The 22,287-nt window shown below is 41.3% G+C and overlaps 1 protein-coding gene across 4 annotated transcripts in view; it reads right to left on the reverse strand.

Moving 5' to 3' along the window:
- The window catches only part of Vps26c (VPS26 endosomal protein sorting factor C), a 39,669-nt gene that overhangs the window by 14,465 nt on the left and 2,917 nt on the right, over positions 1-22,287 (reverse strand). For 2 of the 4 annotated variants that reach the window (XM_040287026.2, XM_005323490.5), the window contains exons 2-3: positions 4,178-4,321; positions 2,850-2,999 (exon numbers count right to left, since the gene is read on the reverse strand). The exons of 1 other annotated variant lie outside the window; for it this stretch is intronic. In XM_040287026.2, coding sequence (XP_040142960.2) covers positions 2,850-2,999; positions 4,178-4,321 — 294 coding nt within the window. The remainder of the gene's footprint in view (positions 1-2,849; positions 3,000-4,177; positions 4,322-22,287) is intronic. One more of the 4 variants, XM_040287027.2, reaches the window with a different exon arrangement.

A 22,287-nucleotide genomic window follows, 5' to 3' on the forward strand; every position in this document is an offset into this window, starting at 1 on the left:
CCCGTAAAGGGTGTTTTTAATGTGAAAAAGAAGGGCTAGAATCTCTGTAAATTAACCCCGAATGTGCCACATCAGCAGACTTGGCAGGGCTGGTACAGTCTGCGCTACAGTATACAATCTTGACAGTTTGTCCATAAGAGGGGAATATACATAATAAAACTTAACTATGATTTAAATAATTTTAAAATGAAAAGACATTTGCACAAAGTGCAACTGGAAAGACTCACGGACTCTCACATGCAGTGCCTGAAAACGGAGGGGCACTTCAACGGAGCCAAACTGAGAAGAGCAGGGCAAGCACTAGGCCTCCCCAAGAGGCAGCACCAATGGCCAGAGCGCCCAGGGAGCTGGGGGTTTAATTTGGGCCGCATTCTAAACTCTTCATTGTCTAGTAATTTTTACATTACGTAACCGCAATGCAGTTCAAATTATAAATGAAAACTTTCTTTATGTCTGTATGAGAAAGGTGATATTAAGGCTTAACAATAAAACTGTTATCCAAGCAATGTGCCTAAGTCAATATTCAGAGTGAGCCCAGTGAGCAATGGGAAGGGGTGATGGCCTGTGGACCCCTATGCCAGGTTGGCCCTGTGGCCCCAGGAAGTCGCTGTCCTCTCTAGGTGGCACTTGCTCTACCGCTAGACAAGAAGACAAAGAAAAACTGTCAAGTCCTTAAATCAAAAGAATGGAATAGAACAAAGAGCCATGATCCTATGTTCTCTTCAGCAGATTTGTTCAGAAGAACACCAAATGTGAATACAGAATGGGAATTAGATGACACTCGAGGATTTATGTTCATTTTGATAAGAATGAAAATGTTACCTATGATTTTGTAGGAGATGGCCTATTTTTTCAGAGATAGACATTGAGATATTTTGACATGAAGTGTGTCAAGAATCTTAACTTTGAAATGATTCCGAAAAAATAAACACATATGGAAAAAAATGAGAGCAGGGCTGGGTGCTGCTGAGTGGCAGAGCGCCTGCCTGGCACACAGGGTCCCAAGTTCTGCAGAATAGAAGACGGCCAAGTACCAATAAATGCTGAGCACGATAGGGTAAGCGTGATAAGCTTAATAAATGCAAAGTTAAACTAAGAAGAAATCTCATCTTTAGAATTTGTGAGATATTTGGAGACTTACACAATTCCCAATTACAGCATTCTGAGGTTAATCCTCAAATGGTAAAATCTGAGGACCAAAATAAAGAGGTGGGTAGGGGCAGTGATTTCTTTACTAGGGAATTTACCACCTGCTAACTCCCCTGCTGCATTTTTCTAAAATAATTTTTTAGTTGTCAATGGACCTTTACTTAACTAATTAATTTATTTATATGTGGTGCTGAGAATCAAACCCAGTGCCTCACACATGCTAGATGAGCGCTCTACCACTGAGCCCCAGCCCCAGACCCAGCCCTCCCCTGCTGCATTTTAAGCACCTTCTGGTTTATACACTCTGAGCAGGGACACAGCACAACTCTTGTGTGTACACCTGTATGTCTTTCTTGGCAACCTTTGGGAAAAAGTGAGATTTCTGATTCAAGTTTAAACAAGTTAACTTTTTAATAAATAATGATAAAGGAGAGTATGACCAGTAAAAAGTATGACCAGTAAAAACCTGATCTCATTCCACTCAGTTTCTAATGGATATAACATAGCCTTAGAGCATTACATAAACACTGAGAGAACTACAAGCCAGTGGATAGTGACTCTGGATACAGAATAAAAGCAGTTTTCAACATGAAACACTCGAGATATTTCCAGTCTCCTTACATTTTCACTCACTTTCTTTCATGGTGGAAACACTCCCAGCCTAGAAAGCTGTTTGGAGCTCAGGTCTGGGGACAAGCAGCTGGTATGTGCATGCACCCCAGCGGCTGTCTCTGAACTGGACCCCATCACTGCTGCTACTCCTGAGGTCAGCCCAAGCCTGTGGCTAGAGATGTATGTGCTGCCTGAAGCATGTGCACTAACCATAAAGAACCACAGACATGTTTTTCCTTCACAGCAAGATGGAGTCATTGTCCTGCATATGTTTCTTCTTGACAGACCTCAGGCAGCTCAGAAACACATGCAGACCAATGATGGTTACACCCTCCCAAGTGCTGGGAGGATTTCTGTTTTAAACTGGTATCTTTTAAGCAGGGCAGTGGTATCTACCAAGCCCAAATTATCAGCTAAACTTAAAAAATCAAACACATTCCTAACTTTCAACCCTTTTGTGCCTGGGCGAGGCTGCAGAGTTTTTTGACTTCTAGGGAGAGACTGCTGCAAGGCACAGAGTAAAGTCCCTTTCTTCCCACTGAAGAAGGAAAGGCTCTTCCTCTTGCCTGGAGTCACCACTAGTCCACTCTGGAGACAACAATAGAACTGTGAAAGCCACCCGTCACCAGCAGAGGTGGACGGAAGTCACAAACTCACTTCCCCTCGTTGACAAGGTTTGCTCAATGAAGAACGTGTGATTGTGCTAAAGCAGCAGCCTTGGGGATTAAACAGAGGGATATTTATAAGAGTAAAACAGACAATTAGTGCTGGTGACAGAGAGAAGAGAGGGCATCTCCATCACCCAACAATAAAAGTGACAGAGGTTGGTGCTGCCTCAAAAGAATGCTCAGGAAACAAAGGAATTTTAAGAAAGAAGTTATGGCTTGGTTCCCCTCAAAAATAATGGTCACACATGAAATGTAGTTAGCCAGGGGAAATGACAAATCAATTCAGAATATCCACGCAAGGACTCAGCAATAAGTCCAGTATGAAATTCTTGGATCCATTTGTCAACTTTCAGTATAAACGACCAAGCCGATTTTCAGCAGAAAAATTCTGAAATCAACTGCATGGGATTTGGAACTCACCTGAATGTTGACAAACACACCATGGTAGGTCTCGTGCAGGACTTTGTTACCCTTCACGTAGAGAGGAAACTCAAAAGGAATTTCTGTTTTGCCACTGGGAAACTTTCCTGGCTTCACCATTTCTATGGTGCTGTTGATAATCTGGATTGGCTGCAAACAAAGTCAGATGTCCCCTCCAATCAGAGCCGTCTGGTAATCATCTTAAAGATACAGCACCCTGAGCCCCTGGACACTGCTGGGTCTGGAGATGAACAAGGAGTCTGTTCTATTTTTTTTTTTTTTAAGTCTCTTCCATGGATAATTTTTATTTAATAAAAATTTCAGTTTTGTTACAACATCAGACGTTGAGGGGCTTGGCACACAACAGGAAGTGAGCCCACATTTCCCCTCTTCTGCCCAAATCTCTCATCAGCTGTCCTCACAATCGCTATGTGCAGGATGCAGAGGGGGCAAAGCACAGTGAAGCTGCCTGGCCATGGGGCACATGTGACCCACGGCTCCTCCTCATCAGACTGTGTCCTCTCGGGTCACGCTGCCCCAATTCCCGTGGCCCTCTGGCCTTTGGAGCCTGGCGCTGCAGCTGGTGAGTGGAGCAGCCTCTTCCAGCCCTGGTGACCTGCACACAACTTCTCTCTAGCCTCCCAGGAGGAAGGCACCACTGATTGCAGGGACTCGCTTCCTGTGCTTTGGATTAGCAGTACCCTCAGAAAACCGAGGACTTAGGAAGGGAATCACTAAACAATAGTGACTTAAAAGAAGAGAACTGGGCAAAAAAATGGGAAATTCCTAAGTTGGACCCCCATGAAGCACCCCCTTCCCTATTCACTCTTCTTCCTACATTAGAGTTAATGTGGCCTTCAAGAAAGGGAAACTAAGTCTAGAAAACAAGTTCACATTCTGGAACACAAAACTCTTCCCTAAGTGACAAGGAGAACCGCTACTTGCTCCGTCTGCCTCTAACTTGGATGTCAGACCCGACAGGAGCAACATGCACAGTTGGGAAGTCAGTCCTGAAGGAGGAAGGCAAGGGTGGCCATGGGCCATAGGCACCTTCTCAGAGGAGCTCCGATCTCTCTAATGGCTGAAGACAGTCCATGCATAGTTATCCTAACCCTATGTATGGAGTAGGGACAAATGCAAGCTTACTTTGCATAAGGGGATAATTTTAGAAACAAAATATCTAAATGCTTTCATGCTTTGGGGTTGATTGGTAAGTATTGCAAGGGGGGTGACCACCCTCCTTGCAAGTAACAACCAATGCACCAATAAAGGCAGAGGGCAAGTGAAACATACCATAAACTTTCGAGGCCTGAGTTAAGCATTCTTACCTTAACGGAATTGTAAAATGCTTCGAACACTCCCACACTTTTGGCACTGAGCTGGAGGTTCACGGTTCCTTCCATGGTCAAAGACACTCCCTGGTGCTGGACGGAATCCTTACTAGAGACAACCACCACGCCCGAGAGCATTTCCTGGGGACAAGAGGCAGCCTCCAATCATATCAGAGCATCTCACCTCAATTGTTGGCAAAAGGAAGTCATCTTAACAATCAAATCATTCAAAGATTGGGAAGATCATGGAGACATGTGGATTCCAGGATAGAGGGGGTCTGTCCCTTGGGAAGAAGGTGCTGAGGACAGCGACACAGCACAGCTGCACCCTCGTCCCATGGCTGCCTGCCAGGCTGAGCTGGCTGGGGCAGAGCCCACTGTGGCTGACTCCAGAGTGCAACCCACCCTGCTGCGACAAAAGCATCCACAGTGTCCCTTCCAAGGGACTTCGGAAAGCACAGTCCTCTCGGCCTCCCAGAATGACTAAAGTGACCTTCAGAACACTGTGTGGCTGCCGTCAGATGGCAGAAAGCAGCTGACAAGAAACCAAAAAAGAAAAAGAAAAACAGCAGGAAGGAAAATCGGCATGCAGACTGACCATTTAAAAAAACGTCCGTGCTGCAGGCGTCTGAACGTGCTCACCTCACATTTCTCCAGACACCCAGCAAAGAATCTCTCCCCCAAGTACTTATGTTATGTGAACTTTTGAGAGCAGGGAATATTCTGTGTGCCTTAAATGTGCTTCATGTTTTGTTCTGTGTCCCACTACCCACACCAAAGCCCTGAAGTCTAGTTAGATGCTGTCATTTCCATTTTAAGCCAAATTCAGAGAGAACTCATTTTGTTCCTAAACAACACAGAAACCTCATAAGCAGCAGATGAGAATTCCTCTGAAATAGCTTCTAAATTTAAATAAAATTAATTCTATTAACTTTTTGTACAACTCAAAAAGAAATTTAAATTTTTTAAAAAATTTAAATCCACTAGTACATTTTCCAATAACTTAACTGGTATGTCCCAATGATTATGAATGAATACAACACTAGCAGATAGATTTGTTCCCAGGTAGCACAACATTTTCAGTTATTCTCCTGGGAACAGATCTCAGGTGGATTGCTGAGAGGCTGATTATAACTGTGGCATCCACACAGCCACCCTGGGGTGTTCGAAGGACAAAGCACTGGAGCACGTTGGGAGCAAGCAAGGTAAATATTTCATGATCTTGTCATTTTTTGAGTTAATTAAGAAACAATATAGTGGAGAAAATAAAAAAATAATAATATATTTGTTGATAGGCATTTCCACAATATACAGGTCTAGTGAGTCCATACCAACAAAAAAAAAGAATATAGGATGAATCTAAGCGTAGCCCAAGGAGTTTAGAAGCAGAAGATGATTTGACAGAGTTAGGACCCCTGTTTGTGAAAAAGGACAATTCTTGTTCTGGCAAAGGAGGGCAGGATGAACGTGGATGACTAAAATTAACAAAACCCCAAGATCTTACCAAGAACATCCCCCTAACCTTTGTCTAGACTCAACAAGAAGAGAATAAGATATAAGGGTCAGGAAAGTACCAACACCTCACCCAACACAACAGGCAGGGCTTTCAGCTGGGGCCAGGACGGGGCACTCACAGACTTAAGGACACCAAGGAACCTGGAAATGAGAGACAGAAATCTCCACAGGTGCATGGCAGCTTGGGGGGAAGAGCCATGGCTTTTGACATGTAGCACATTGACACGTAGCACATTTCTGTCCTAAGAAAGGTGAGGCCATCAGAAGTCCTGTGGAGGAGGAAGGCAGGCCCCACACTGTGTGCTCTAGAAGACACTGAGGGGTGGCCCGAGCTCCAGACTGCACAGCTCACCCCTGTGCTGTTTGCCAAAGCAGGCACTGCCGACACCTGGGACCCGTCAGCATTAGGAAGAGATGGTCCTGTCCTCTGGGCCAAGATCATCACCCAGCCCAGCCTCCAGCAGGGAAGCTCCATTCTCTGCCCCTTGCTAGGTGTGGGGCAAGGTTGTAGAGAAAGGTGTCTGTGAGTCCACCTTCTACCAGAGACCAACAGTTCACCCTGGGCACAGAGCACAGCGCACACCTGTCACCCCCCATCTCAGCCATCATCACTGGCTGTCTGGCAGAAAACTGCTACCAAGTTTGTCTGGAGGGTAGTAAAAGTGACTACATTTTCCAGTTTTGTCTTCTCTCCCTGTAAGAGGCCACTGCCAAACTGTAATGTATTTTCCTTTTTGTTCTGTGGAATTAAATGTCAAAAACATACTGGGATTCCAGGTCTGAAAACGAGGCATCAAGTCAGAATTCCCCGCTTGGCTTCCTGGAAACCATCCAAAAGAATAAAAAACAACCACCAGCTCCATTGGGGCAGAGCTGGAGACAGTTCAACTCCACGAGACAGGTGGCAGGTCTGCTACAGGAGGTGAGAGGCAAGTGGGGCAGGAACTAGAAAAAGAAGCAAATCTGCTTCTGGAAGCAAGACACCCTTGGGAGCAGCTGAGCCGCACTCCAGGCTGCGTTCAGTGGGTGTGGAGCATGGTGACGCCACTCCAGTTGGCCATCTTATGGGCTGAAGAAAGCCAACCTCAGCCTGCTAGATGCTCCCAGCCAGCCTGGCCAAGCAGTGAATTCACCTGGTACAAGAAGGAGACACTAAAAACAACCAGGGCTGGGGACGTAGCTCATTGGGAGAGCACTTGCCTAGCATGAGCCAGGCCCTGGGTTCCATACCAGTCCCCCCCCAAACACACACACAAAAAAAATCCAAACAAACAAAAAACCAGCACAGGGACACATGTCATAGAGTGGATTAAAAAAATAAAAGGGAGGAATATGGGAGAGAGGAGGAGGAGAGAAATTCAAGTGGCAGATGATGACTGCAGAAAAGACAGATCATATCTCCTGGTACTTAAAAGAACTCTAAGGGACGACCCTCCCACTCAGGGTAAAAGCCAAAATCCACCTGAGGCCTGTCTGGCTGTCTCCTCACGTAGCCCTCTGAGATCCTCAGCTCCCCAGTGGCCCTTTGCAATGGCTTCAGTCACATCCTCGTGCCCCACATGCGCTCCCCTTCCACCTGGATGCTCTTCCTCAGACACCTACCCCGTGTGCTACCTCATCCCCAAGTCACTGTCAAATGACAACATTTCAGAGAAGCCTGACTCCCCGACCCCATTTAAAACTGCACCGCCCCGGCCAACACTCATTTCTCTCCTCCCCTAACGTTGCTCTTATCACCTTCTAAAATGCTGCATAAGAACTTGTCCCTTGTCCCTGGGCATAAACCCCACCAGGGTAGAGTGATGGGCAACAGCAGGCACTCACCGAACATTTACCGAATAATAAAGGATCATTCACCAGAAAAAAAAGAAAAAATTGTGAATGTGCATTTCACCGTGAATCTTTAATATGTAACGATGCAGCTACTTCTATACAGGGGAACACAAACACAGAGCTAAGGGCTGGGGCTGGGGCTGGGGCTGAGTGGTGGAGCGCTCACCTAGCACATGTGAGGCACTAGGTTTGATCCTCAGCATAAATAAATTTAAAAAAAAAGAGCTAAGGGCTGAAATGTCAAGACCAAAAGAAGAGAGAAAAATGTTTATTTTTTTTTATTTTTAAAGCTCAGAAAAGTAATGGAAGGAAACAATAAAACCACCAAAGAAAAGGTGATGAAATTTTTGGCCTCAAAATAAATAGAGAAGAAATGTTTTAAAACTCCAAAATAAATTATATAAAATTTATGGAAGATTTAAAAAGAACCACAAAGATAATGACAAATAGATTAGAAAAGATGAGAAATACCACACATATATATAATCAAAGTCCTAACCAAAAACTGAGATAATGGAAAAGAACAAATGTTTACTAAGATAATTTTAAAATATTGAAAGGGCAAATAAATTAGGAATTATCAATGAAAACATACTGTAGTAAAATTATTATTTAAAAAAAAGAAAGAATCTTTTCTGAGTCAGGCAAAAAGATCAAGTTGTTTATAAGAGGGAAAAAACCAAAATTTTTCTATGGAAAAGTATAATTAAAAATGAAAGGTGACTCTATGACCAGTGTGATTCTGCAATCTGTACAACTAGAAAAATGAGAAATTATACCCCAATGATTCAAATGTTTGAATTGCCAAGATCATTGTAATGTCATGTGTAGCTAATTAAAAAAAATTAAATTAAAAAAAAAATGAAGGGCTGGGGCTGGGGCTCAGCGGTAGTACACTTGGCTAGCAAGTGTGAGGCACTAGGTTCGTTCCTCAGTACCACATATAAATAAATAAATAAAGGTCTATCAACAACTTAAATTATATATATAAACTAAAGTGGAGAACTGGGGTTGTGGCTCAGAGGTAAAGCGTGCATGAGGTGGCACTGGGTTCGATCCTCAGCTCCACATAAAGTAAAATAAAGACCTTGTGTCCACCTATAAGTAAAAAATAAAAAAAATGAAAGTCGAGTACTACAATGCTCAAGTGTGAGCTCAGAATTTTATATCTACCTAACCTATCATACCAGTACAAAGGACACAGTTTTAAAAATGCAAACAAACAAAAACCAAAAAGTCTAACGAACCATACAAACAAACCCCAAGCCCCAAGACTACTATATAAACATCCTTCTCCAGGAATGTACTGGATAGTGAAGTACAACTATGGAGAAATGACCAGAAAAACAAAGTCAAATAACCAATTTGAGGATTAACTCCATTTAATTGTAAGAATAATTGTTCACAGTAGAGGATTAATACATAATGGCTAATACAAAAGATTTAAGATATAATAGAAAGTTTAAAGGGTGTCAATTAAGACAATTACAAAAGTCCATGACTATAAAATCATAAAAATAACATAAAGGAATTAAAATGGACTGTAGAGAGAAAGATGTTTAAAAACAAAAACCCAAATACCATTTCTACCAGGCTTGGTGGTGCACAGTAGAAACACAATCAGAGAACAAAGCATTAATGCTCAGAAAACAAAAGCCCCAGGAGATGCCAAGAGAAATGAAGTAGAGATGCTAGCAGAGGAAGATGTCAATTCACTCCTCTCAGGTGAAAAACACGAAACAAGGAGCAGAGCCATAGAAGACCTCCATCCACATCGATAAGGTCAAGTGATTGGCATACACAGAACTTCACACCCCGAAAAGGACAGCAAACTGTTCACTAATCTAATCAAGAAAATAAAAAAGAGAAAAGCAATCATAAATATCCAAAATAAAGGGAAAAAAAGGTAATCCCAGAGCTATGAAGGAGATCAAGTGATAAGAATATTCAACACTGTTCAATTGTGGATAAGCAAATTTAAAATGTTGATGAAGTGAATTATTTTTCAAGGAAAAGAACTCAAAAGAAAACATGAAATCTAAGCAAATCAATCACTGTTGAGAAAGATATTTATGAATAATTTCCTAAAAGCACCAGGCCCAAAGAGTTCTACAGATCATTCTGAATGTGTAAAGAAAACTCCATTCTCTACCTGTATCAAAGAACATTTTTAAAAAATAAAATTTGTAACAATGATATCAGAGTAAGACACTATCTATAGAGAGAGAAAAAATATACATATTACAGTATTCTGACTTATAAACACCAATGCAAAGTCTTAAGCATTAGTAAATACAATCCAATGGCAACTTTAAAGAATAGTTAAGAAATCCATAATCAAGTGGGCTTACAGAGATCAATTTTGAGGGAAACTATTACTACAACTCACTATATTAATAGCTATCAAGAGAAAAATTATATAATCATCTCTATAGATAAAAGGCAACTGGTAAAATTTAGTTCCCATGCCTGATAAAATGTGTTAAATAAGAAAAGAAAGTTTGAGGCTGGCCTCGGCAGCTTATCGAGACCACAATAGGGTAAATGACTTGAATACAGAGTTCACAGAAAAGGAAATGAAAATTGCTCTTAAACCTGTGAAAAAATGTTCAATCTCAACAAAAATATGAGAAACATTAATTAAAACAAAAATCAAAAAGTGTGATCACTCTGTGTTGAGGGTAGGGAGTAACAGGTATTCTCATATGTTGCTGAGGAGACCCTAAAATGATATAAGAACCACTTGGCAACACCAAAACCACTTTAAAAACACATTGGCCCACAGATACACCTGCAGATGGGAAATGACTTATTCAATGTAATACTGTTTACAACAAAAAAAGCTTACAAACAATTTAATTTCAACAAGAGGAAAATAGCTTTTCCTTTAATAAGGTGCTGAAGATCATTCACATAAGCACATGTCAGGTGCAGGCTAGTGTCCCTCCTTTTCATTCTTTTCAGAATTAATTTATTATTGCACATGAATCAATTTGTCTGGTTTAGACTCCCACTGCACACAAGGGCCTCTTTTCTTTTTCTTTAGCTGTATACTGCACCATTTGGGAGAAAGGGGGAGACAAGGAACATTTGTACATATTTACTTGCACATGCATAAAACAACTTTAGAAGGGATCACAGAAATGGGCAGCTTTGCTTGTCAAGTAGGACCCTGATGGGTGGGGTGGGAAGGAGGGAATGGTAGCTATCCAGAGATTCATGAATGCTGAGCCATGTGAACTGATGACCTGTTAGCACAATCAATCCATTTTTATATAAAATAAAACCCCAGGTGGGATGAATCTAAATAAACAAAGCTCTAAATCTCTCAGATTGATAACACAAAGGTACAGTGGTCTTTCCTCAGGAAAAGAACTGTAGACGGAATGCTAAACAGTCACACTGCTCTGATTACTTCTTATTTTTTAATATTTTTTATCTATTATAAGTAGTTATACATGACAGCAGAATGTATTTCATAGTATACATATAGATTGCACAATTTTTCATATCTCTGGTTATACACAAAGTAGAGTTACAACATTTGTGTCTTCATACATGTACTTAAGGTAATGATGTCCATCTAATTCCACCATTTTTCCTACCCCCCTGCCCCCTCCCTTTCCTTCCCTCCCCTTTGCACTATACAAAGTTCCTCCATTCCTCCCATGCCTCCATTATAGATCAGCATCCACTTATCAGAGAGAACATTCAGCTTTTGTTTGAGATTGGCTTACTTCACTTAGCATGATATTCTCCTATTCCATCCATTAACCTGCAAATGCCATGATTTTATTCTCTTTTAATGCTGAGTAGTATTTCATATATACACCACAGTTTTTTTGTCCATTCATCTATTGAAGGGCATCTAGGTTGGTTCCACAATTTAGCTATAAACATTGATGTGGCTGCATCATTGTAGAATGTTTTTTTAAAAAGTTGTAGATAACACAATACTTTTATTTATTTATTTGGTTTTATTTTTATGTAGGGCTGTGGATCAAACCCAGTGCCTCAGGCATGGTAGGCAAGTGCTCTACCACTGAGCCACAATCCTAGCCCTAGTATGCTGTTTTTAAGTCCTTTGGTTATAGACCAAGGAATGGGATAGCTGGTCCAATGGTGGTTCTCTGATTACTTCTTATTTTGGACTTGGACATAATTGCAGAAGAAGTAAAAGCTTCTTACTTCAATGCCTCAGCCATTCTCTCTCCAGTCTCTTTCTTTCCTACTGGTGCAAAGCAGGATGAGCCATGACAGCCACTGCTGTCCCTAGAGGCCTTTGCTCATCTAAACAATTCCTTCCCTCCTGATGTTTTAGTTCTGTCCTCACAACTACCTGGTATTCTTAGACCACATTTGGTCTAAAGATCTTGCACACGATGCTGAACGCTCTTTTATCTACCAATGGGGAATCAAATGCATTAAATAGTTAACTAACGTGAAAACGAATCATAGGTAAGTTACTGAGCCAAGTGGGAAAACAGGAATTAGACAATTAATTGCTTATTGAAACACTCTACTCTTCCTTAATAGCACTCAGAGACTCATTTTGGTTGGAAAATGGAGATCAGAGACATTGAAGAGATTTCAATGTGTTAGGTATCCCCATTTCCACTATTCTGTGTAACAACTGTTTTCCATCTTGCTTGAAAAACAGAATAAACAATCACCAGATATTTCTCCACATTGTGAGTGATGGCCAATACTATGTGTATTGACTGAAATTCCAGAAAGGAGAGTTTTGTAGAGAATGTTCCATCTCTAAGCTATCATTAAAACTGAGATAATGCTACCCAGCACTCCCATCCATGGATTTTACCCAAGTGAAATGAATGCTTATATTCACCCAAAAACCCCTGCACAAATACTTCCAACAGCTTTATCCATAACCACCCCAACATCCTTATATGAGTGAATGGATGAACAACTGCAGTACATATACACTAGGTAGGCCACTTGGCAATGAAAGGTAAGAACTACTAACACGCACAACTTGGGGGAATCTCACATGCATTAAGCTACTGACAAAGCCAGATATGCAGCAAATAGTCATATTCATGCTATTTATTTGACACTCTGGAAGAGCCAAACTCTAAGACTGATGGGGTTGATAGTAGTGAGAGAGACTGACTGAAAAGGGCACTAGGGAATTCTGGGGTGATGGAACTGTTCCATACCCTGAATAAGATGGTGGTTAGTATCAAAGAACTCAGCACTGAAAAGGTTCTCTATTATATGCAATTATGCCTCAGTTTTTTTAAAAAAATAACCATGGAGGGGCCAGGGCTGTGGCTCAGCAGTAGAGTGTTCGCCTAGCACATGTGAGGCATTGGATTCGATCCTTAGCATCACATAAAAAATAAATGAATAAATAAAATAAAGGTATCATGTTCAACTACAATGAAAAAAAATTCTTAAAAAATAACCATGGAGGTATCAAGCATAGAAGGAAATACAGTTATACTACTTTCTGGACATAGGGTCATTCTAAGTGACTAAGTAAAAAATCTATTTAAAAAATCACTATCAGTGGAACTGTAGCAGAATATCAAGCTATCAATTTACATGAGTTAGGCACACTGACTGCCCAGAAGATACAAGAAGTAATACAATCATTCATTCAGAAGCATTCTGGCCTGCCCACCAGGAGGCAAGGACCTCAGGTGGCTTGCCATCTACCTACCCTCTCTTCTAAGCACAGCAAAGAATAAGCACTGGGGGAAAACCCAGTAAAATGAGGTGGCAAAAAGCAAGTTTTTTTTTTCAGAGAAAGATCCCAAATTTCTAGTTCTGAAACATCTAGAGTCTGGAAAAGAAACCTGAGCCACTGGGTTAATGGCTGGGAAGAGGAAAAATAAAGATTATCAATACTATTTACCAAAGTAAAAGTAAATAATGGGTTATTTGTCAGAGGAGTATTAAATTCTAGTTCTGGTGTGTTGTGTGGTTTCAGAAGTTAGGTAACTAACTGCCTGTTAGCAAAATGACACATCACTAGAGATTACCTAAGTTTAGAGTTCAACAATATTAAACTTGCAGAGTGTAGAAAATTGACATTGGGCCAGGAGCTCAGGTGCCATCTGTTATCCTGACAACTCAGAAAGTTGAGGCAGGAGGATCAAAAGCTCCAAGCCAGCCTCAGCAACTTAGTGAGGCCCTTAACAACTTAGCAAGACCCTGCCTCAAAAATAAAAAATAAAATAAAAAAGCTGGGAATGTGGCTCGGTGGTTAAGTTGACATTGGTTGGAATTGCTGGCCTAAGTGCATGTGAAGACTCCAGACTAAACCAATAGCTCAGAAGGGCTCCAACTTCAGAGAGCTAGACAATGACATGCCAAAGTAATGACTGTGGAGTGAGAGAGAGTCTGCCAAAGAAAAGCCTCTCACACCAGGGCGCACATTCTGACGGCCCAGCAGCCGTCAAAGGGAAATCCCAGAGTGAAATTACACATAAATAACAACAAAAGGGTCTACCATCCAAACCCAAGCCAGGATGCAGGCAAACTTCAGGCACAGAGGGTGAGAGGAGAGTCCAGCACAAATGAAGGGGACAGCCTGGGTGACCAGTCATGGGTAGCAAGGGCTCGGCTGGAAGGCACCTTGGGCAGATCACCTGTACCACAGCAGCATCCAACAGGCTTGGGCTTCAGGCTCATCCGGAGGAGGACCCCAAAGTGGGAGGCCAGGAGTGGTTAATGTTGGGGAGTCCTCCTGGGGTAGTAGCTGGAGAAGCAGAGAATGTTACTTTTCATTTGTTACTTCTTGGTATTACTTGAATTTTCTTAGCAATACATTGTATTCTTCCTTCTCTTTCTTCTTCAGTGCTGGGATGAAACTTGGGGTCTCCTGCATGCTAGCTTTACCACCAAGCCACACCCCAGCCCTTATTTTTTTATTTACAAAACTACTTTAAAAATTTTTGAGAGATGTGAAACATATGGTCAGACTAACCTTTTTTTAATGTACCTTTTTAAAATGAACAAAATTTTCACATTTCCCTGATTATTATTAAAGAAGGGAATTTCTGCCCTTTTACCCCTTACTTCAAGTGATGGGGCTTCTGCTCCTTTCCCAAAGATGATAATTTGAGTTCTAGGGTAACTGTCTGGAACAATACTTTGTGATGAAACAAAAAAAGGGCTCGGTTTTTTTTTTTTTTTTTTTTGGCTGACATCATTCCTGGCATGTGAGTCAAACTGTTAAGTGTGAATAAGAACATCATCAAGGGGAGGAGAGGGGAGGTGGCATTGGAGGGTGCAGTGGACACAGCAGACTTGCCAGAGCACAGCTGGTGTGGCCTTGAAGTTACGTAGAGGCAAGTTCTACCTGCACATCAATATCCAGGGTCAGGACAGTTTGATTAAGTACAGGTTCTAATTAAGAGCCAGAGGACCACAGCCTCACCACCTTCTCAGCCCAAGTTCAAACTTGAGTAAGGATTGCAGCAAAGGTGGCTGGAGACTGCTCCCTCACACTGTGCACAGGCATGGACTCCAGTCAGGCAGTTACCAAGGAGAAAACTGGTAGAGACTACCCAAGGATGTCAATCAACTGGTGGTTTACATCCTCCAGTAAATAAAGTAAAAAATCTTGCTCCGTGCTCTGTATTATTGCCTTGAACCTGGAAATTAATCCAACCTATAAATTCTGACGTGAGGCCAAATAAAATGGGTTGGAATGAAAAAAAAACTTTAACCGTGCTAGTTGGTTCTGGCTGGTCATTATATCCTAGAACCAGAGCTTTTTTTTTTTTTTTGGTAGCACAGATGGAACCCAGGGCACTCTACTGCTGAGCTAAACCCCAGTCCTTTTTTGAGACAGGGTCTCAATAAATTGTGAGGGTCTCACCAAGCTGTGGAGGCTGGCCTTGAAACTTCCAATCCTCTTGCCTTAGCCTCCCAGTCACTGGGATTAGAGGTGGACACCACCAGGTCATACTGAACCTGTACTTTTCAAAGTGACCACTGGCCAGAGGCCTAAGCAGGCATCTATTTGAATAGTCACTTTAGGGTCTTGGAGTGCAGCAAGGGACTGGCTATCCTCACTTCAAACAGACCAGCTCTGGTTCATCAGTATGAGCTGTTTTGATGTGCATTATGTTCATAAAAATTGACATTAGAATTATATGTAAGATTTCATTTTATGTTTCATTATTTCAATTTTTTCTGGTCAACCTTTACCCTAAATAATATTCATTTTCTTAAGCTATTTAGGGAGAAACATTCATTTGTAATTTATAGGATGAAAATATATTTTCAATGGCCTTGAGAAAGAAGCCATTTTTCTCGAACCTGAAATTTTTTTCTGCATATAAGAGAATAAACAGTCTCCTCACTGCAGACAATAAGAAAGCAAGGCAGTCTCCCCAGAGTTGCTCACCATGAAAATGTGTCCAGAAAACCTTATGTGCAAGGGAACTGGATGGCACCTGGAGTGAGGACTCTTCCTTCCACACAAGTGTTTACAACAAACCATTGTTAACATCTTTATATGAAAACATGACAGGACATACTAATGAGAAGCTTTTACTTGATGTTTTATTTGTAGAAAAGTTTCAATTTTGCCATATTTATATTTTAAAATGCAAATATGAGAAGAAATGAGATTCCCCAAAATGTGGCCTGGGAACAGCTGATCTAGAAAGCTCTGGAAGAGAAGGATCTGCATCCACAGGCCTGGCAGGCACTGCACTCTGTGTAGTAAAGGCTCTGAGCAGCCCTGCTACAACCGAAAGGACCCCAGGTATACCCCCACCAGAGAGAAGAGGGCCAGGCACAGTCATCCACCACCACCATGAGCAGAATCCCGACCTGGTCTGTGGCAGGTCCAGGCACTGACTGACCTCCCTAAGCCCTGGACACCCAAACAGGGCAAAGTTAATTTGAGCTTGGCCTGCTGCTGATTTGTTGATGCTCCTCTCAAACAGCCTGGCCTCGTGCACTCACTGGGAAGGGAAGCAGGTGACCCCATAGCTGCTGGCTACCATGGCAGTCTGCTTTCTGAACAGAGGCTGATGCCTACAAAAGTAACTAAGGGAAATGGGGGCTACAGCATGTCTAGGAAAAGAGGTGCATGCAGATAAAACAACTACCCGAGGAAAAGCAGGAAGAGGTGAAGAGCTACAAACCCTTCAGGTGTAGCTGAAATGAAAATGGAGAGGAAATGAAAACCCAGCTTCTCTGTCCAACTTTTGGGAACCTTCCTTGCTAAGAGGTCAGCCATTGAGTGTGGGCAGAAAACTTCAGAGACGGGAGCTGAGGTGTGACATTGAGTGATGGGTGTCAGAGGGTCTACCTCAGCCTAGTAGGATTCATAATGGGAAGGGAGAAGGCAGCATTTTTTGATGGGGGAAGGAGGGCAGCGGGAAAGTACAACAGCTATGAACTTGCTCAAATAGGCTGGGCACTGGGGCCACCTATAAGGAAAAATCAGTGTTCACTGGAGTGGAAGATGAACATGGGCAGACCAACTGGGCCACCAAGTGGGGAAGGAGTCTGTGAGGGGGGAGAATAGGACAAAAGAGGTGCCATCTCCCCAAACCTGCCGAACTGAGTGTCCAGCCTGTGAGCGGCCCAGTGGGGCCATCAGCACTGGAGAGAGACAGCGTGGGGTGGAAGATGAGGACAGAAGGATTCAGGCCACAGGGAGGGCCCGACTGGTGACACAGCAGAATCCAGGAGGACAGGGCAGAAAGAGAACAGCCCACCAGGTCAGGAGCATGTGGCATGCTGAGACTTGTCCAGCCGGTGTGTCTGGAAGCAGACACACCCTGTTGTGGTGGAGCCGGCTCAGGCCAGCATGAGATCTGCTGCAATTAATGGAGAACTACAGGGACAGTTTTATTGCATCCCAGTTTCCAAGCAGGCTAGGATAATTCTGCAAATCCCCCTCATGCATTATATGAGGGTTAGATTATGATTTAGGAGACAAGCCTTTTCAAGAATATTAGTTTATCAGTGAAAAGAGACCCACTTATAATTCATTTACTGAGAACTCAGTAGGACAAATAAAATAGTTAGGCTTTTTTTTTTTAATAGCACTTCAGCGTTGCAATTTTTCTTCATAATAATGAGCTGTTATGTACAGAGTTTCCACTCTTTATTTTTTTAAATAAGAAATTACATGCAAGCCAAGTAAGACAAAATGCAGATCTAGAGGTTTCTGTGGTTATAGTAATCGGCCCACAGTACATAAATCCCCTGTCACTGGAACCTGGCTGCACTAGGAATAAATCTCTTATTTATGCATTTCACAACCATAATATTTAACAGTGTCATTTTCATGAGTACATGTGCCAGATTTAAGAATGTAAAACATTCTGAATTTATAAAAACAAATGAATTATATTTACATTACAGAAAGATTTACTGCAGGGTTCTTGTAACCAATAAGCTCCTCTAGTGCACTGAAGATGTAATTTCTAATGCATCTTAGTCAAACTTTTTGATCAAGAACATATTACTATACCATGCAAAGTATATAGCAACACCGAAATCACACTCAACTTTGGGGGTGAAAAATGCTACAATATCTGTGTTCACTGACCCTCCTTCCTCCAAGTCCACAGTGGACGAGTATCTGACAATATGCAAATTGTCTAACAAGTACTTACTATGCCATCTGTGGGGTATACGAATGTGATTAAGGAATGGCACCCAAGAACAGTTCTTGTAGGTCAAACTGTCTCTGTGAGGCATGAGAAATGGAATAATATAACCACCCACCAACTGAGCCACCATTATGAGTCAGAATCCATGACTCTTGAAACATTAATTGAATCCTTCAACCTTTGAGTAGGTGCCATTTCCATCCCATAGATAAGAATGAAGATCCAGAGAAGGCACATGAGTCCTGGACTTAGAAATAAGAAGACACAGTTCAAATGTCTGCTCTCACCAGGGCCCAGGGCGTGTCACTGAACACTCCTGGCCTCTATCTTCTCAACACATAGTAGGGCATCAGCACCTCCACAGAGCAATGGGAAGGATAAAAGCACTCGATGCATGGTCTCATAAGACACTATTAATTCAGTAACTTTTGCTAGAGATATGAAATTAGGGAATTTTTATCATATTCCTGACTGTCTCATCCCAAACATGGTGCTTTGGAAAGAGGTTAAGTTTTTAGACTCAGTGGGAAGGACCTGTAGCAAGAAGGTGGCATGACAATAATGTTAGAAGTCTGAGGAAGGGTTTGTGTTCACCTTGGGCCCAAAGAGCTGGGAGGAAGACCCTGGGGAATCCAACTTTGGGAAACTATTATTTTCTATTACTGAATGAGAAAATATATTTATAAGATTTCTGAAATCTCTCCTCCCGTGTTTATTTTAATCATTCCCTTAAAAATGACTATTCTAGAGCAAATACAAGTAATGAGGGGCCCAATAGTTGCTTTGGGGCTAAGTCAAAATAGGAATAAGTCTTACCAACATCTGTCTAGAACTGACACCTAGAATATTATTTATAATTACAAAAGCAAACCCATAATAAACCTATAAGAAGAGTTCCCCCTCTCTGATTAATGCATTGGAAAAAAATATTAGTCTTAGAAATTTTGTTCAAATGTTTTAACTTCAAATCATCATTTAACAGTTTTTCAGCACTAAGACTGCCAGGCCTAGGAATACAAATATTAAAATATATATGTATTTTAATTGAGTAGACTCCAAACAAACAGACAACAGAAGGCAATCAGTGCAATCGTGAAGGTATACACCATGGATGTTTGTAACTACTGGTTACAGTGAATTATGGTAAACAGTCCCATATTACTGTCTTTCCCTGGCCATTAGACTTGACATTCCTCTTCTCCATCAAAATCTCATTTTCTTATTAGAGCTACAGTTTCCATAATTCTCTCATAAGACTTTCTCAGGGCTGGGGTTGTGGCTCAGTGACAGCACTTGGCTTGCACATGTGAGGCACTGGATTCAATCCTCAACACCACATAAAAATGAATAAACAAAATAAATTTTTAAAAAAGAATTTTCTCAAATTTAAAGATGAGTCAGGTATAGTGATACATGCCTCTAATCCCAGCTACATGTGAGGCTGAGGCAGGAAGATCACTTGAGCCCAGGAAATTGAGGCCAGTCTAGGCAGCCTAGCAAGACTCCAGTTCTAAAAAGTTAATTAATTAAATAAAATTGAAATACTAATACAAGAAATTATTATAAACCTATGAGTGGCAGAGTTGTTGCCACATCACAAAGTAAAGCACAATAACTCATGTAAAAAAATTGTAACAAGATTAGAAGATATTTAAGTTGTACAATAATAAAAATACTACAAATCAAATCTTGCTGCAGACAATTTTGGGACATGACAGTATTTATGTTGGTGTCTTCCATGTTGCCACAGAGCAGGAAGCTACTCAACCACAAAGCTTCATCAGGGCCCCTGGAGCAGTGTCTACTCCTAAATCTGAGCAGGTGATTCCACTTCTTCCAAATTTGTCCCATCTCTCCTGGTCCCCTGCCCCTTTCCAGGTGGACTAGATGGGGTTAAGGGTGTGTACTTTATAATTTAAAAGCAAAAATTTTGTGGGATGCAACTACAGTAGTACTTGGTGGGAAATGTCTGCATTAAGAAGAGACATTAATATTACAAATGAATATGCTGAACAGCCAACTTAAGGCTGTTATAAGCCAACTTATTCTTTTTTTAACATTTATTTTTTAGTTGTAGTTGGACACAATACCTTTATTTATTTATTTTTATGTGATGTGAGGATTGAACCCAGGGACTCTCACATGCTAGGGGAACGCTGTACCACTGAGCCACAAGCCCAGCCCATGGAAGTGTTTTCTTTTCTTTTTTTATACATATCTTTATTTATTTTTATGTGATGCTAAGATCAAACCCAGTGCCTCACATGTGCAAGGCGAGCGCTCCACTAATGAGCTATGACCTCAGCCCATGGAAGTGTATTCTTAATAGAACAGAGTTAACTTGAAGAAGAAATTGTTTGGAAAGACAATAAAGCCAAGTTGCATTTAAAAATATTGCTGTTGCTGCAAATTCAGATGAGGAAGAGTAACAGCAAAAAAAAAAAAAAAACCTTTCACTGGACTGAGATCACATCCCAAATGTCCACAAGTTCTGGTTCACTTTGCTGTCTACTCCTCCTGACTGAAGCCAACATGGAAATGGTTGTTATTCATTTCCCAGGCGCACTGTAAATTACACTGTGATATTTCAGTAAAAACAACAATGACAACAACAACAAAAAAATTGCCAAGGCTGGCCTTGAATTCACAATTCAGCAGCCTCAGCTTCTAAAGTAGCAGGGACTAGACTCTGACTTAATACTTCATTTTCAAAATTAGCTTCAGTGAAGCTCCAGAAGAGCCCCAGATTCCTCTTCCCCAAAATGACTAGATCCTACTCTGTGTTCCTCTTTCATTTTATATATTTACTTATCTCTGCTTCACCTGCCATCTTTCAGAGATCAACAGACATAAGTTGAATCTGAATGAATTTACTGCTTAAATAAAAATACAAAAAAAAATGGGAGTAATGAAAATGTGTTAGTATGAAAAAAAAATCCCAGATAAGAATACACTATTAAGCAAAAAAGAACAAGCTGTCAGTTGCACATGGTGTGTATGAATGTTTGTAACAGTACACAAACCACCTGTGGATACCTCTAAGGGCAGGAAGGGAATCCAAAAGAGCCTTTTCCCTTTACATCCTTCTTCTATGGCATGTATTGCACTTATATTTTCAAAGCTTCAAATTTAATAATTGTGTCAAAGAATATTTTTTTCCAGGAAAAAGAACCCAAATATCAATTTTAAATCCAAGTATAACTTAGGTTCTCTAGTATCCATAAAATCAAAACTGTTTTCATAACTAAAAGTCTGAAAAACACAGTATCAGCATAATAGCAGGTGCAGTGGCACATGCCTGTAATCCTAGCTACCCTAGAGGCTAAGGTTGGAACACTGAGTTCAAGGCCAACCTAGGCAACAAGCATAGTAAGAGTCTATACATGCAACCCCCCCCCAAAAGTTAGAATCAGCTTATCTCCAGAATAGAAGCCATATCAGTCTTTTTTTTTTTTAACTAAAATATGACAATGTTATTTATAGCACTCCTAGGAAACAAATAACGGGCCCTTTCCATGTTACAAACTCCACCATTCTGCATAAAATGGCCACTCCTGAGATGCAGTATAATAAGTACTGAGTGGACACAATTTGGAATCTGACTGATCTGAGTTGGAACCTAGCTCTGTCATTAGTTGGATGATCACATTCTTCAATCTGTCTCAGCCTCAATTTCCTTATTAGAAAAGTAAATGATACCATCTATCAAAACCCCTAAACCCATGTTTCCCAAAAACCTCCGATGGGACTTAAGATTGCTTTATATGGTTATATGGACAAACATGTTTCACTTGAATGACAAACATTTATGATCTCAGGCCTGGGATGTTATTGCTTAGGGTCAGACAAAGGGGGTAACCAATGACAAGAATTGCATGGTCTTTAGTAACTGAACCTTTAGTAACTGAATCTTCACCAAGGTGGATGGAGAAAATGGAAACTTCGTATGCCCTTAGCTCCACCTGCAGCCAACTGAAGCTGGGAAGGGTAGGAAAGAGGTGCCGCCCTTCCCTCAACCCAGGTGCAAACTACACTCAAAATATGCATTGTCCATGGTCACTGAGACCTCACCAAGCAACCAGCCAGCTCCAGGTCTTACACCTGCATCTCAGGAAGCAGCCATGACAGTGCTGGCTGCAGAATCCA

Source organism: Ictidomys tridecemlineatus, chromosome 3 (assembly GCF_052094955.1).
Source record: "Ictidomys tridecemlineatus isolate mIctTri1 chromosome 3, mIctTri1.hap1, whole genome shotgun sequence".
In the NCBI taxonomy this organism is placed as follows: domain Eukaryota; kingdom Metazoa; phylum Chordata; class Mammalia; order Rodentia; family Sciuridae; genus Ictidomys; species Ictidomys tridecemlineatus.